This window comes from Delphinapterus leucas, chromosome 15 (assembly GCF_059928025.1).
Source record: "Delphinapterus leucas isolate spDelLeu-1000000601 "Yukka" chromosome 15, BTC_Dleu_Yukka2, whole genome shotgun sequence".
NCBI lineage: Eukaryota > Metazoa > Chordata > Mammalia > Artiodactyla > Monodontidae > Delphinapterus > Delphinapterus leucas.
In genome coordinates this window covers 67,566,231-67,582,154 of record NC_143143.1, presented here as the reverse complement: position 1 = coordinate 67,582,154, position 15,924 = coordinate 67,566,231, and the positions used below count along the sequence as shown (strand labels likewise).

At 50.7% G+C, this 15,924-nt stretch overlaps 1 protein-coding gene and 3 non-coding genes across 16 annotated transcripts; all 4 read right to left on the bottom strand.

The window, feature by feature from the left end:
- Positions 1-1,623: 1,623 nt before the first annotated feature.
- On the bottom strand, positions 1,624-7,955 carry LOC149747491 (uncharacterized). Of its 13 annotated transcripts, none has more exons than XM_089896881.1 (7): positions 7,342-7,954; positions 7,036-7,127; positions 6,007-6,164; positions 4,100-4,170; positions 2,098-2,263; positions 1,914-2,011; positions 1,624-1,807 (listed from the first exon to the last, which is right to left on the bottom strand). In XM_089896881.1, the coding sequence occupies exons 3-7, from the start codon at positions 6,053-6,055 to the stop codon at positions 1,700-1,702; spliced, it is 492 nt and encodes a 163-aa protein (XP_089753007.1). In that variant the 5' UTR covers positions 6,056-6,164; positions 7,036-7,127; positions 7,342-7,954; the 3' UTR covers positions 1,624-1,699. The 13 variants fall into 13 exon arrangements, with proteins under 13 accessions (XP_089753007.1, XP_089753016.1, XP_089753006.1 ...); XM_089896890.1 differs by adding exons at positions 5,355-5,415; positions 5,795-5,936 and having other exon boundaries at positions 6,031-7,952; XM_089896880.1 differs by having other exon boundaries at positions 6,007-6,193; positions 7,036-7,954.
- Positions 2,924-3,058, bottom strand: LOC115803403 (small nucleolar RNA SNORA71). Its single transcript, XR_004024136.1, has one exon. It is a non-coding gene; the product is annotated as a small nucleolar RNA SNORA71 (small nucleolar RNA).
- On the bottom strand, positions 4,636-4,768 carry LOC115803405 (small nucleolar RNA SNORA71). Its single transcript, XR_004024138.1, has one exon. It is a non-coding gene; the product is annotated as a small nucleolar RNA SNORA71 (small nucleolar RNA).
- LOC149747492 (small nucleolar RNA SNORA71) lies at positions 6,561-6,694 on the bottom strand. The gene has a single exon (XR_016387982.1). It is a non-coding gene; the product is annotated as a small nucleolar RNA SNORA71 (small nucleolar RNA).
- Positions 7,956-15,924: the final 7,969 nt, after the last annotated feature.

Below are 15,924 nucleotides of genomic sequence, written 5' to 3'. Positions count from 1 at the left end.
CGAGTGGGAAGCCTAAGCTGGGGCTGAGGGTCAGGCGGGCGAGGGTAGCAGAGAGCAGAGGAGGGCAGACTTAAGAGGCTGGGTCAGGGGCGAGCATCATTTATAATTTGAAAGTGAACAGGTTAACGACCAGGAAGCGCTGTCCTCTACTGAGTGCTACGTGCGGGGCAGGCAGGCGGGGTGGTGCAACCTGCACTTCTAATGCATTACTTCACCCACCCCCACCTCCAGTCATTATACCAGGATGCCACGGAAACAGGGCGAGGAATGAGTGACGCCTCCGGAAAGTGACCTGGCTGGCGAATTACAAAGGAAATTTTGGTGCCCTTGGGCCAAGCCACGGTCAGAGATCACACCTCCGTAGGCTTGTGACTCCCCTCCCCGCCCCCACTTCACCAACCATAGCACCTCACGCCTCTCCCCTCTCCAGTGCTCCATTGCCGCCCCCTCCTACAGGACACAGACAAAATGGCACCAAGGACCCCCAGGCTATAGGATTGAGGTAGGGGGGTCCAGAAAACCATGAAAGAATAAACAGAATAAAGGGGAGGGGAATGGGGCATAGACACTGGTACCAAAAGCTAACAGGAAGTTGCTTAGCAATGAGGGGACAGTCGGTGTTAAAGAAAGAGGGCTCCAAGTGTCGAGGCAACAACCAGCAGCGAAATCTCACTGGAAAGGAAGGGGCTTTGGCTAAGTGGGCGGACATGTGCTCCTTTTTCACTAGAGGACTAGGGCCACGGTGGGATGAAACTGGCCCAGAGAGGAGCCAGAGCAGGTGGGGGTCCTTCAAGAGAGCAAATGGGAGGCTTCACGTGGCCCTTGGGCAGGTACCGAGGAGAGGGGAACGGCAGAAACAAGGACCTCTGCTGTGGCTGCCCGGCAGCATGGACCCTCCAGGCCCAAGAATGCCTCCCACTGACAGAAGCCATCAATTTGCTGACCTCACAAAGGTGGGCCTGGTTTCTACCTCAGCCCCAGTCAAGGTGATTCAACGTCACTGGAAGGAATGGACAGCGAACTCCTCCTTTCTCACCAGGGCCTTTGGGAGAGTTCCCCTGTGTGGACGACACCTGAAAGGTGAGCAGAGTACCATGTACCCACAGGGTGGTGAAGCGCACCGCTGCCGTTATTGTTACTGTACCAGTAACCCCAACACCTGGCCTTTGCCCACCACACCCCCACAGTTTTCCCGAGGGCAGCTGTCCCTCATACATCCCTCTCCCAGCCCTGCTCCAAACCATCTCCCCAAATTCACCCCGTGTACTTTCACCCCCAGAGCCCAAGGCTCTCCTGCTTCCTCGAGGACTTCAGCCCCTGACTGTCTCTACGTCCACCGCACCCTCATCCTCTCTTCCAAAGCCCTGGAGCAAACATTCCTCCGCCAACAATTCTCATCTCTGCTAAACCTGAGCCCCCAGAAGCACCTAGGATTATTCAACCCCATGTCAAGTCTATATCCCATCCCCCATCCCTAGGTCAGGCCTCAGGAGTGTGCTAAGTGGAAAGTCTCAATGACTGAAACCTGGAAGACCTGCCCCTGTGACCCACTGTCTCTATACCCAGCTGTGCACACGGAAGCAAGTATTTAAAAAAGAAAACAAAACCATAAAAAGCGGCAAGGCAGTTTCAAGATTTATTGAAGTGGGTTAGAGGACACAATGCCCAGCACAGAAGACTCCAATGGGAACTCCTGTTTCTAAAAAGTTACACCAGGAGCAGACAAGGGGACACGGAGGCCACTGGAAGACCTGGTCCAGACGGAAGGAAAGCAGACTTCTGGGTCCGCAGTGCTCTGTGGCACCTGCTGGGAAGGGCAGAGCCAGCTGAAGGTCTCCAGTTCTGAATCCCAAGTCCCCAGAGTCCTAGGACTTTCCCTCTGCCCCGCTCACAGGGACAAAGCCCTTCCATACTGTGCTAAGGCAACAGGAGAAGGAGGTCTGGTGATGGTCGGCGGCAACACTCCTCTTCGCTCTGCTATGCCAGCGTCCGTGAACAGCCCCAGGACAACCTGAAGGAGGAAGTCACATGAGGCCGGCAGCTTGGAATTTCTATTTCAGAAACACAGGCCGACTTAGCCCCTTGGCAGTTACTCACCATGAGGAGGCCCTTCCAGGGGAGCTGGGACCCAGGTGACCATCCCGAGGCCAGAGCTTCCACCCCTGAGGCTTCCTCCAAGGCAGCACCGCAGCGTGATGAGGGCCACGGGGCAGGAGGTCAGGACCGGGGATAACTCTCCAACGTTACCTCGTCTTCCTTCAGGCTGACACGTGTGAGAGTGCCCCCAATTAGTCAGGCATGAGCTGCGGGCTTTTCACACTAAACCTGGCTCAAAAAGGAATCTCAAAACTCCCAGAGAAGAGTCAAAATGAACAGTCTTTAAAAAATGGGCCTTTTCATGGCGACAGAGCAAAGGTAGTAACTGGCAGAGAGACGGCTGGAGAGCTTGCTCTCAGGAGCTCTTCCCACTCGGCCCTACCCCTGTGGCAGGAGTGGGGACCGCCACCCCAGCAGCTGTCCCCCACACTGTCATTACTGCCTGTACACCAGACTCCCAGGTGCTCATGCTCACCCCAGCCTCAAATCGTCCTCGTGTTCCTCCCTTCCCCCGAAGACCTTCCTACGGCCTATCACATCCCACTCCTTCAAAGGCCAGGTCCGCCACCTCCAACAAGCTGCTTCCCTTTGAAAATCTTACGGCAACCACTATACGCCACCCAACATCGTGCTTATTCATTACGTGTAATTCATCCTGGTTCCTTACACCCGTAAAGTATCTAAACCTGACACAGACGTAGCCTGGCTCTGCTAACAGGAGGCCAAGCTGAGACAGGCCAAGCTCGGAAGTCTCCTGTCACTGCCTGTCACACAGCAGCCCCCAGTGCCTGAGGGCTGGAAAGCACGGGCTGGAGAGAAGCAGGAGTGTGTGAAAGCGCCAGCATTTGAAAGGGACAGGTGTGGACCCTCCAAACACGGGAAATTGCTTTCCACAATTCCTCTCCCTGCATTATCAACGACCAGAGCACGGACAGCCCATGGCCACCTTTTGAATGCAGGTGCGTACAAGGCAGAGAGAGCTCCAGGAAGAGAAGGGAGTGCCAGTGGCCTATACGGTAGACCGAGTCTGGGAAAACCACCCAGCCAAGCACAGGACCCATGGAGTGGCCATTCTTTCCTGCAAAAGCCCAACAGGAACCTTCTACCAAGGGGAATCAAAGAGAAGTCACTTTGGGGCTTCCCTGGTGGCGCAGTGGTTAAGAATCTGCCTGCCAATGCAAGGGACACAGGTTTGAGCGCTGGCCGGGGAAGATCCCACATGCCGTGGAGCAACTAAGCCCGTGTGCCACAACTACTGAGCCTGCGCTCTAGAGCCCGCAACCCACAACTACTGAAGCGTGTGCACCTAGAGCCCATGCTCCGCAACAAGAGAAGCCACGACAGTAAGAAGCCTGCGCACCACAACGAAGGGTAGCCCCTGCTCACCGCAACTAGAGGAAGCCCGCACACAGCAACAAAGACCCAACACAGCCAAAATTAAATTAAAAAAAAAAAAAAGCACAGTACAAAATCCACTCAAAAAAAAAAAAAAGAGAAGTCACTTTGGACAAAAATGGGAAAATATTACAGTTGGAAATTACAGAAATCATGTGGTCTTAAGAACCACAAAGTCACCTCTAACACAGCTTTGGTTTTTCAAACGAAGAAAACAAGGTTCTGAACAGGACACTGACTAAGTCGGCAGCAGAAGGGGATTCAAAGCCAGGGGGGGAATCTCTGATGCCCAGGTCCACCCATTTTCCATCACAACATCCTTCTGCCCACACTCCAGGGAAGGACAGATACCCCACAACTCTCATTGCCCCAGTGGAACTCTAGAGGCTCCACCCCTGCAGCCGCCACTGCAGACAGTGAAGGGCCAGATGTGGTCCAGGATGCCCAGAGCTGGGGTGGTGAGCAGACCTGGGGACTCGTGGATGCTGCCTTCAGCTCACCTCTCGGCTCCCCTACATCTTCACCCAAAGCCCTTGGGAACACACACACACACACGACTACCAGATCAGAGGACCCAACACTCCAGAGAATGGACCAGAGATCTTACCTCAAGGACACTGGAGTCCAGACCACTCCTGATGACAACTTCCATGACACCTCTGCACACAGTGGACTCACCTGCAACAGACAAGAAGCCAAGGATGAGCACCCGCCTTGTCCCTGCTCACAGCAGAGCATGTCAGGCACCAGGAAAGGACTTAGTGCAAGAGTTACCAGACAGTAAACACTCTGCAGATGTTGGCTGTTATTATTTCCTGAACAGACACACTATTTCCTCATTAAAAAAAAACAGTAGTGAACTCTAAAAAGGGAGACAATGGATGGCCTATGGCAGGGTGGCCAACGCTGACCAATGTGTAATTGATCAGTGATAGGCGGAAAAGGACGCCATTGCCAGGTTTACGGGAACGTGCCATGGCCGACTGATAGCAACTGGGCATCAAGGGGAACTTAAGCAGCACACAGGGCCTGGTTCCCAACAGCAGAGGCAGGAAGCGAATGCCCCAACAATGACACTAATGCACGCATGATAGACCCCAAGGTCCTGGAGGCCCGAGGTGTGGCAGGAAAGAAGCAGGAGTGTGTGGGAAAGCTCCCGGAACTGCAGGGTGAGGATGTGAACCCTCCAAATGCAGGACAACCTTACCATGTTTCCTCTGCCTGCACTACCAAAATGCAGGCCACAGGCAGCCCGTGATCACTTCCAAGTGCAGGGGCAGGAAAGGACAGAGGGCTTGCTGAAAAATGAGGCCAATGGCAGAGGCCTAGAGCAGTCGGCCTAACAGAGCACAGGGACCCAGTATTTGCTTCTAATCCTGCAAAAAAGCCTTCCACGTGGCCCGGAAGGGAGAGACAAAGGGAGGACACCTCTGAAAGAAAAGTGACAGAGTTCTTAGGTTGTAAAAGACAGGGACTAGGTGATCTGAGGACAAATGGCCTCACTGTAGTCCTGCTTTATGGAGGATGAAACCAGCGATAAGAGAAGGTCCCAAAGTTAGGAGGAGGCAGAGAAGTGACTGACACCTGGGTACAGGTAGGCATACAGAAATCCTTTCCCTGCCTCCGTTCACACATTCTGCTGCCAACATAACAAACAGTCGGAGGAAGGGCTCCCCAGGGGCTCTCAGAAACAAGCACGTAAAGAGGAACCAGGTGTGTTCTCAAAGGCCCCAGACAGGGTAACGCTGAGGGCCGGGTCGAAGCCACTCTCGTCTCTCCTCTAGCTGCTTCCAGGACCACGGCGGGACCTGCGTGTACCTTGAGGGAGGCAAAGCCCCAGATCTCCAGGGAACAGAGCTCACCTCAGCAGCACGTGGTCCAGCCGCTTCTTGACAGGATGGGGACACCTCTCAAGGGTCTCCTCTGCAACAATCGAGAAGCCCTGGATGAGTAACCTAGATCCCACCTGGCCACAGCACGTCCTGGGAAGCCCAGGCCAAGTACGTGCATAGCGGCCACTTCACAAACTTGGGCTGCTGTTACCACCCACGAGCCACGCCACCACTCATGAACAGGACGGAAGTTATTACTCCACATGGGACAACAGCTCATCTGCATCTGAGGCAGAGGCCTTTTCAGATCATCTTTTGGGCAAACTCTAATGACACTGTACAGTTTCTGGAAGCTGGATCTTGAACAGGATAAAAGTCCAGGACAGGTCTGGGAGCGTGCAGCACCTGACAGGCCATGCCTGGCCTGGTCTGGCCTTGACCCGGGGGTGGGGTAGGAGGGGTAAAGGCACCTCAGGCTGCCTGCGAAGGTGAGGTCTGGTGTCTATTGAAGCCTTGTTCAAGTGCAATACTGCTCTGGTTCCTGCCACCATAACCGCAGGCCATGGGGAAAGTCTCCCCTGGTGGACTGGGCACCATCTCATGCCAAGGGACCTCCAAGGGATAAATACTGGTCAATAGGAAGAACAATTCCAAGAAAAGGAAACACAGGAAGTGCCCCCACCTCTCCCCTGGCTGGCTGGCTCACAAGCAGTCTTCCCCTGATTCTCCATGACATGATGGGCCGCGCCACCTCACCGGGATGCGTCTGTCCTTTCCTTCTTTCCTGCTGGGCAGTTGTTGCACAGTTGCTGAGCACCGGACACCTGCCAGGCACTGAGGCTGCGGAGAGGCAAAACTCAGACACTGACCTTGAGATCAGAGCAGAGAGAGGCAAAAAAACAAGAAAACCAACGATTTCCATGAAGTATGATTAGTGCCCTCATCTCACATCAAGCCACTTCCCACACTACATCACACCAGGAAACATGCTTGATTAAGGACCTGGAAAGGGGAGAGGGGGGAGGCAGACCTGGCTTCCTGGAGGGAAGCCCTTGGTGAAAATTACCCAAACAGTGGCTCCACAGTCAGCCCATAGCTCCTTAGACACAGCCCATGCTTTATCTTCCTTTTTTAAAAGCTTCTCTGCAACTAGCACTGGGCCTCGCAGAGGGAACACTCAGTAAGCCAGACACCAGGGGCCAGGAAGCAGATGTAAAGGCGGCGGGAGGACGGCCGAGTGGGACAGCTCCAGAGTTGGGAAGGGACAGGAGTGAACCCTCCAAACACGGGGAAACGCTTTCAGCAACTCCTCTGCCGGCACTACCAGTGACCAGGACACGGCCAGCCCACGATCACTTCCGAATGCAGGGGCAACAAAGGGCAGAAGAAGAGCCAGGCAGAGGAGCCCACGTCAGCAGCCGGCGCTCCGCCCAGGCAGGGGAAAGCTGCCCAGCCAAGCCCGGGACCCCAACACTATCCTCACTTCATGGAAAGACTCCATCTCCCCTCATCAACAGAGGCCACAGGAAGACCAACTTCTCGTAAAAATGCCTCAAGTACTCCTCCACCCACAAAATACCAACTAAGTACCTACTAACCACTTGCCAGGCACTGGGGGTTCAAAGACACAGACCAGGCCTCTGCCCTCCCGGAATGCTTGCTCTTTCCCCCCTGGAAGGAAAGGAAAGCTCAGGAGAATGAAGTAACTCACCCGAGGTTCCACGGCTAACGAGGGGCTGCGTCAGCATCTGAACTCAGGCCTTTCTGGCCCCCAAACCCAGCCCCACTCTCCTGCACAAGTCTCTGCAAGACAGTTCCCAGAACCCCCCTGAGCCCAGGGACCACCCCGTCTGCAGCGGGGCAGGAAGGCCACGGCCCCCAGTTCAAGGCCCTCAGGAGCAGCACTTGCCCAAGGGACTGAGGCGCCCTCACTTTAAAGCTCAAACACCCGTTTGGAAAATGGAGGTTTCAACACTTTCCCTTAAAGCTTATTAGGGGGAAATGGGCTAACGCTCACCAGAGTATTTGGCCGGTAACCGACGAGCGGCTTTGGGGCCTGAAACGCTGGAGTCGGAGGTGATGGGCAGTGAATCAGGGGTTCTGGCACCCCTCAGGCCAGGTTCACACGGGCTCTGCACGACCCACTGCGGGACCTCGGGCCCACGCGTCACCCGACCGGTCTCTCGACATCAGCGGGCACAAGTCTCCCCACGGGGCGGGTGAGGCCAGGGGACCTGACGCTCCGAAGCGGCGCCGGCCGGTGGCGCGGTGACCCGAGGCCTCTTTGTCTAGGACACGAGTCCCGAAAGGTCCACACGCGGCGGAGGTGACGGGCTCAGAAGAGGGAGTGAACAAGGGCTCCGAGGTGACCTGCGGCCGGAGCTCCCCCCCTCGGGCCTCAGTTTCCCCTCCTGTCGGGGGCGGGGAGACGGAGCACCGGCCTTGAAGGCCGCCGGGGGTCCCTGGGCAGCGCGACCCCGCAATGACTCACCCAGGGCGCCGGGACTGTCGGCTGCAGGTCATACAGGACGACGAGAGAAGATGCTGCACGGTTCCCGGCAACTAGGCCGCAAGACCCAGCTTCCAGCCGTTGAGCGCCAGCGGAAATGCAGTTGAGGTGCGGGATGCAGCCTAGAGAGGCGGCTCCCAGGGCGGAACCCGCGCAAGCGGTTCTTTCGCGCCCCCTTGTGGATGAGAACGGAAACTCTGACCTGCCAAGTCTCCAAGCATCCTTTCCTCTTCCCAACCGCCCATCTGAATATTAAATGGCTAGGACATCTGTAGTTTTGACCTGTCTACTCCTTCTCCCTGATTTTCTTGTGGCATTCACTTTTCCTGTTGAATTCAGTCTTGTTGGGAATATCAATTATAGTGTCTTGCCCTCTCCTGAGAAATGGTTGGGCGTGAGACCCAAGCTGGGAAAATTATACTTTCTTCCTTAATTATGTATCTCGAGTGTGAGAGAGCAGGGATCCTAAAGGAGCTTGGAGGCTAGTTGTGGAGCTATGAGTGGAGTCATACTTCAATCAATTTCCAAACTAAGGTGGTTTCTTGTAGGTGGTGTACCTTAGCAGGGTTTTGAAGGACTCAAACAGAAAGGGGGAATGGGAAGATGTTCAGAAAAGGGAGGAAAAGGAAGACGCACAAGCTGATGTAGGGGAAGGGATGGGGGAGTGGATACATGTGTTTGGATGTGAAGAAGTTAGAAACTGGATAGAGCATCTCATTGCATGGCCTGTAATAGATGAATCTTTAAATGTTACAAGAGAAGAAAGAAATTCTCATTGTTGCAATGGGAGAGGCACTCACTTGATTCTGAAATGTAAGAAAAAGTCCATGTGTCTCAGTTTGCTCTTGGTTCCTGAGGGCTTAAAAAAATGAGGAAAAGGTCAATTGAAATGATCCAAATAAAGTAAAATCAATAAAACAATGGGTAGAAACCAAAATGGCAGAAAATGAGCCTAACCATATTTAGAGCAACATAGCCAAACAACTTTAGGAATGGGAAAAGGGGCTTTGTACAGTCAGCAGAGGGTAAAAAGCTAGAGAACAATATGTTTGACTTTTTGCCCATAAAATTTTAAATTTAGGTAAAATGAATGCATTCCTGGAATATATTTAACAGAATTGCCTTAAGGAAAAATAGAAAACCTAAATAATTTCATAACACTTAAAAAAATTGAATCAGTTAACAATCTTCCCACAAAGAAAACATCATACCCAGGTGTCTTTTTTTAATATAAATTTATTTATTTATTATTTTTAATTTATTTATTTTATCGATTTATTTTTTTGGCTGCATTGGGTCTTCGTTGCTGCGCGCGGGCTTTCTCTAGTTGCGGCGAGCAGGGGCTACTCTTCATTGCGGTGCGCGGGCTTCTCATTGTGGTGGCTTCTCTTGTTGCAGAGTACAGGCTCTAGGCGCGCAGGCTTCAGTAGTTGCAGCATACAGGCTTCAGTAGTTGCAGCACGCAGGCTCAGTAGTTGTGGCTCACGGGCTTAGTTGCTTGTCCTCATGAAGCTTGTGGGAAAATTCCCCCAAAGTGTTGCCCTTTAAAGATATTCCCAAGAGTCTTCATTAGAAGGGCCCACCATTTAAGGATTAGAATGGAGATTTTTGAACCCCTCCCTTCAGGATGGTAGAACATAGGGTGACTCTGGTGGACGAGAGAAGGATGTGCTAGGAAAACATCAAGTGTTTTCTATGTTCAGCCAAGTATCCCTAACATCTCTGCTTTTCAGCCAGACTCTATGGTGTGAATGGCACGTCCATGAGTTGGGCAGTACACAACCTGCACAACCATATGTGGCAATCCTGCCTACCTACAGTGGAAGATGTATGGAGATGTACTTCAGGGCAAATGTAGCATATGTCCCCCCCACCCCATATACAAGAAACGGAGTAAATGTAAAGTCAGAAATCCACACACATAGAGAGGGGGAGATGCAGGACAGAGAGTACTGGTGGAATTTCAGTCCCTGGTGTTTGTCATCTTGGAAGCCCAGTTCCACCTCTGCCTTTCCTTTTGTTCGGTTACATAAGCTTTCTAAGAATGTAATTCTTTTTTTTAGCATAAGTTAGGTTTTTGTCACCAACACTCCTGGCTAAATGCCCAAGTCTTTTCCTTAACTTATCCTAAATGGCCAGTTATTAAGGTATTCCATCAGTGGGGGTGGGGGTGGGGAGGTTGGCATTGCACGAGGCACTGTGTGCTTATCTCAGATGACTTTCCCATCTACAACACTGGCCTACCTAACTGGAGATTCCAGCAAACAGGGCAGCATGCTGAGGTCTTGAAATAAATGTGTTACGACAACTTTTGCTCTTGGCGTTCAGATAACGGTCCATGATCAGTGGCTTGTCCTTATTTGTCAGTCAGCAATGTGTCTGCAGACGTTAAAAACAAAACAAAACTGCAGTGCACTCTCTGCAAGCTCCAGAAGGCATGGATGTTTCAAGTGGGTCTTTTGCCAGAAGGGGGTGTGTTAGGGACCTACCCAGGCAGGAGTAGGCTGGTGATTAGGTCTGCCTGGACCAAGGCTCTTTCAGGAGTGGACACAGGGGGCTTAAGGAGGCTGTAGGGGGAGGAAGAGCCACCAGCCACTTGGAGCCACTGGTCATCAAGACATAACAGTAGCAGCAAAAAGGGGGCAGGGACACTGCTGAGCCAATGAACCTTCTATTCATTCATTCATTCAATACATGGTAAATAAGCACTTCTGCTCTATGGGGCACTATGCTGGTGGGTGTGTCCAACAGATGTCAACAACAGCCTGATTGGTAGGAAATTGAGAAAGGAACAACAAAAACTACCACCTAAATAATTCCCCAAACAACTGTTCGAATGATTTTTCCCCATAAAGGCACTGGAAAAGCTATACCACTTTTCCAATACTGTTTTTTGTTTTTGTTTTTGTATAATGACTGGAGGCAAAGGGATGAAAGAAAGAAGCCTATTGTGTCTGCCTTCCTCCAAGCTTATAGTCTAATAATCCACTAATAGCAAATAAGTTCTGTCCCATAAATGCAAGCATGGCTTTCGATTGGGAAGTCTAGTAGTTTATCACATTAAGAGGTCAAAAGTATGGTAAATATCACAGAATTTGGAGGAAGACAGATATGATGGATTAAGTTATGTACCCCCAAAAGGTGTTATGTTGTAGTCCTAACACCTGGTACCTGGGAATGTGACCTGATGTGGAAATAGTATTTGCAGATGTAACTAAGATGTAAGTTAAGATGAGGTCATGTTGCAGGAGGAGGGACCATTAATCCAACATGACTGGTGTCCTTATAAGTGCGGAGAAAGACACCCCAGGAGAATGCCAGAGATTGGAGTGACACAGCTGCAGGACTGATGGACATCACCAAGCACTAGGAAAAGGAAGACTCCCACCCAGAGTTTTAGAGGGAGCATGGCCCTGCTGACATGTTGATTTCAGACTTCTAACCTCCAGAATAGTGAGAGAATAAATTTCTGTTTTAAGCCACCCAGTTTGCGGTAATTTCTTATGGCAGCCCTAGGAAACGAATTCAATAGGCATACTTGAAATTTTTCTCTACCACGTTTTACACATTAGCAAGCTACTTAATCCTTCTGAACCCCAAGTTTTCAACTAAGTAGATAAAATATGCAAAATGGTGCCACCATGGAAAATAGGATGGTGGTTGCTCAAAAAATTAAAAACAGAATTGCCATAGGATCCAACAATTCCACTTATCCTCGAAACAAATGAACGCAGGGTCTTACAGGGATATTTGTCCACCCATGTGCATGGCAGTACTATTCACGATAGCCAGAAGGTAGAAGCTACTCAAGTGTCCATTGATGGATGAACGGATAAACAAAATGTGGTCTCTACATACAATGGAATATTATTCAGCCTTAAAAAAGAAGGGAATTCTGACAAATGCTACAACATGGATGAACCTTAATAACATTACGTTAAGTAAAATAAGCCAGTTATAAAAGGACAAATACTACATGATTCCACTTATATGAGGTACCCAGAGTAGTCAGATTCAGAGACAGAAAGTAGAATGGTGGTGGTCAGGGGCTGGGGATAGTGGGGAATAGGGAGTTAGTGTTTAATAGGTACAGCGTTTCAGCTTGAAAGATGAAAAGAGTTCTGGGGATTGATTGTACAATGATGTGAATGTACCTGACACTACTGAACTGAGTATTTAAAAATGACTGGGGCTTTGCTGGTGGTGCAGTGGTTAAGAATCCGCCTGCCAAAGCAGGGGACACGGGTTCGAGCACTGGTCCAGGGAGATCCCACGTGCCGCGGAGCAACTAAGCCTGGGCACCACGACTACTGAGCCTGCACTCTAGAGCCCGTGCTCCGCAACAAGAGGAGCCACCGCCATGAGAAGCCTGCGTACCACAACGAAGAGTAGTCCCTGCTCGCCGCAACTAGGGAAAGCCCACGTGCAGCAATGAAGACCCAATGCAGCCAAAAATAAAGAAATAAAATAAAAATGATTAAGACGGTAAATTTTATGTTATGTGTACTTTACAATTCAAAAATTTTAAATTAGGTAAAAGAATGCATTGAAATACATGAATACCATAAGTGCTTTTTTTTTAGCTTTTGGCTTATAGTACATTTTAGCTATCACCATCATCATCATGATTATCCTAATTTGATAAAAATTACTTTTCATTCATAACTTTGAGTCTTAGAATTCTAAAAATAGAATTACATCATAAACCATCAGTCAATATCACATGTAATGGTGAAATCATAGAAGAATTCTTCTATTTTTATCCTAGAAGTCCCAGAAAAGTAGTCAGGGATGTCTGCTGCCCTTGGCCAGGACAACCCAAGGTCTTAAGAGTAAAGAATTGATATAGTCTGCTAGCATGGTGAGAGATAATGACCCAAAGTCAAATATTGTTACCCCGGAAGGCCCAGGTATTCAGGCAAGAAAGTTCATGATTCTCAAGCCAGGAAAGCTTAAGTATAATTAGCCACAAACATCTCAGTTATTTAGTTAGCAAAGGAGGTCCAAAGTTGTTGTTCAGGGAAACCCAAGTTAATTAGCTAAGACCATCCAGATTCATTAGTCAAGAAGGTTGTTTTCAAGGATTGTCCACCGCAGATAGAAGGAAAGTCTGATGTCACCGGCCAAGGTTATCAGTCTTTCGCTTGGACTCCGGTCCCCCAGGGCCTAGCCCTGCCTGTTTGGGAAGGGAATGGGCCACCTCTTCTCCTGTCTGTCTGCATGGCAGAGGCCTGAGCCATTTAGACTTTCACTGAGCCAACATTGACCCCCCTCTCCGGATCCAGGGGCCTTCAGCCCAGGACAAAAATGAAGCAGAAGCAGAACTAGTGACAAAGAGGCTGTGGGGGTCAGAGGACCAGCGAGGGGACACAGGGAGGAGGGGATGCTGACACCTCGGTGGGAACTGACCCTGGTGGGGAGACCCTCTGTCTCACCTCAGTGTGTCTGAGCATCCAGTGAGGGCCTGGGGGCTGCTGGAGGCTCCCAAACAGGCCCAGACCCAGGCCATGGGGCAGCAGAGGCCCTGGGTGGCTGGACTGGCCAAAGCTACCAATGGGCCTCAGTCCCAGCCTGCAGGAGCCCAAGCCTATTCCTCCCGAAAGATGCAGTAACAGATAATCAGTAAGACGGCAAGGAGGAAGATGAACAGAATAAGCAAGACCGCCAGCATGCTGATCATTCTTAGTGCAGGGACAGGGCTTGGAGATCCTGCAGGGCTCACCGGGCCAGCTGCTGGCTTCCAGCCTAGACCCTGGGCATCACCTCCTTCGGACAATCTGTCCAGCCAGCCGAGACCCCATCTCCCCGTCCCACCCATCTCCAGGCTCCAGGAATCTCTCAGCCACTGTGAGGTCACAAACTCCAAGATGATGGAATGCTGGCCTCCCAGCCATAGCCCAATCCTTTATAAATGTGACCAGTATGCTGAAAGAGGGACTTCTGGTATGTCATCATAAAAACAATTTTTTTTTGCCTGTCTCTTTAAACTTTCTAAGTGGAAGTATCTTTTCACTGCCCCTAGAAAAATATCAGGCAGTCGTCATCAGTCTTCTGATCATTCTTAGGTAACAAGTCTTGTATTACTGAAAATGGGGAACATAGTTTTCATTCAATTATTTTAAATGTCTGTCTCGTGTATCAATCGTGTTTTCAATGATCATTGATAGCTGACTTCTCTGCTCTCCACCAACTGGCGCCAAGCACAGGGTGGGTTGCTGTCTGCTGGGAGGGGATGGGAACCTTCTCCCCTTACTTATCCAAATGTGTTTCTCTTCACCAGGTTTCTGCCCACTCTCCCCAGCCCACCCCCACTCCCAGTACCTGCAGGATCAGGATCAGATGGAATGACGAGTGAGATGGGGGAACATTTCTCTCCAGGCTGGTCATGAAATTAATGCTGAGCATTCTCCCTCAGCCCCTGTTTCAGGGGTTCTTCAGAGACCCCCCTCCTGGTGCCCTTTGACTGTACCCCCAGTGATGTGTACAGGCCCTCTTCTTGGGGTCCCCTCCCCCTAGCAGGCTCCCTGTAGGGCAGAACCTCTTGGGCAGCAGGTGGACAGTCCTATCCCAGATTTTACACTTGTTGAAGGAGACAATGAACTTTTTTTTTTTTTTTTTTTGCGGTACGCGGACCTCTTACTGTTGTGGCCTCTCCTGTTGCCGAGCACAGGCTCAGGATGCGCAGGCTCAGCGGCCATGGCTCATCGGCCCAGCCGCTCCGCGGCATGTGGGATCTTCCCGGATCGGGGCATGAACCCGTGTCCCCTGCATTGGCAGGCGGACTCTCAACCACTGCACCACCAGGGAAGCCTTATTTATTTTTTTAAATTAAAAAAAAAATTTTTGGCCATACCTCATGTGGCATGTGGGATCTTAGTTCCCTAACCAGGGATGGAACTTGTGCCCCCTGCAGTGGAAGCATGGAGTCTTAACCACTGGATTGCCAGGGAAGTCCCTAAATTTTTTATCTTTAATTTATTTATTTTTATTGAAGTAGAATTGATTTACAATGTTGTGTTAATTTCTGCTGTACAGCAAAGTGAATCAGTTATGCACATATATACATTGTTTTTTATAGTCTTTTCCATTATGGTTTATCCTAGGATATTGAATAGAGTTCGCTGTGCTGTGCAGTAGGACCTTGTTGTTTATATGTTCTGTACATTTGGTACCTTTTTAATGTGGCTCCTGGAAGGTTTAAAATTACACATGTGGCCGGCCGGCATTATGTTTCTACTGGAGAGTGCTGCCTTAGGCTCTTCAAATACAGCACACTCTCTGCCTCATAAATAATCTCACCGTGTCCTCACAGTGACAGAAGCCCTGGGCTTTCTCAGAAATACCAAAGTATAGCAACTACCGCGCTTGGCCATCTGCTCTGTGCTGTGTTCTCGGTGTGCATTGTTTCACTTAATTCTCGCAGCAACACTGTTGGGGGAGGGGGGACTAAGACTCTGCCCATTTCCAGAAAAGGAAAACTAAGGCTGGGCAAAGTTAGGTCACTGAGCCAAAGCCACAGGGAGAGTAAGGGCAAGAGCAGGAGGCAGCAGAGGAGAGGACACTGGGGCTGTGTGCACACCTGACCCCTTTGTCCAGTATCCTCCCAGCCACAGCATCCCATGGCCCCTCCTCATCACGGAGATCCCCAATGTTCTCACAGTGTTAGAATCCCACAGGCTCCTCTCAGGTACAGAAGATGGAGTGTTCTCGCCCTCAGAGGCCCCCCCACCCCATTTCCTTCTCCGCGGCATCGGTCAGGCCTGGATTTCCACATTGTGCTGACTTAGTGAAGTGCCAGGAATCTGAAGAGGGGAGACGCTTGCTCGGACACAAGCGTGGGCTGTTTGCACTTCAGAATGTGGACCAAGTTAGTGGCGGGGTTGCCTCAGGTCTGAGAGATACACCCGGCCTAGGATGCAGGCAGTGTTAGTGCTTGTGGGACTAGGGGCCGTGAGCCCCCCTCTCAAGCCTCTCTGCAGTGCCATCGGGAGTATGGGACCTCTGTCTGTCTTCTCTGGCACAATGCAAATCTGACCAGGTCCCCAAAATGCAAATTTGATCAAGTCCCTCTGATTCAAGACTGCTTTTACT

Coding starts and splice junctions, on each gene's coding strand:
- LOC149747491 (XM_089896880.1), bottom strand. CDS start 6,055: ATGGAGAATCAGGGGAAGACTGCTTGTGAGCCAGCCAGCCAGGGGAGA. Junction 4,171..6,006: donor GCCAGCCAGCCAGGGGAGAG/GTGGGGGCACTT, acceptor TGTCTGTTGCAG/GTGAGTCCACTGTGTGCAGA. Junction 1,808..1,913: donor TCTCCTGTTGCCTTAGCACA/GTATGGAAGGGC, acceptor TGCCCTTCCCAG/CAGGTGCCACAGAGCACTGC.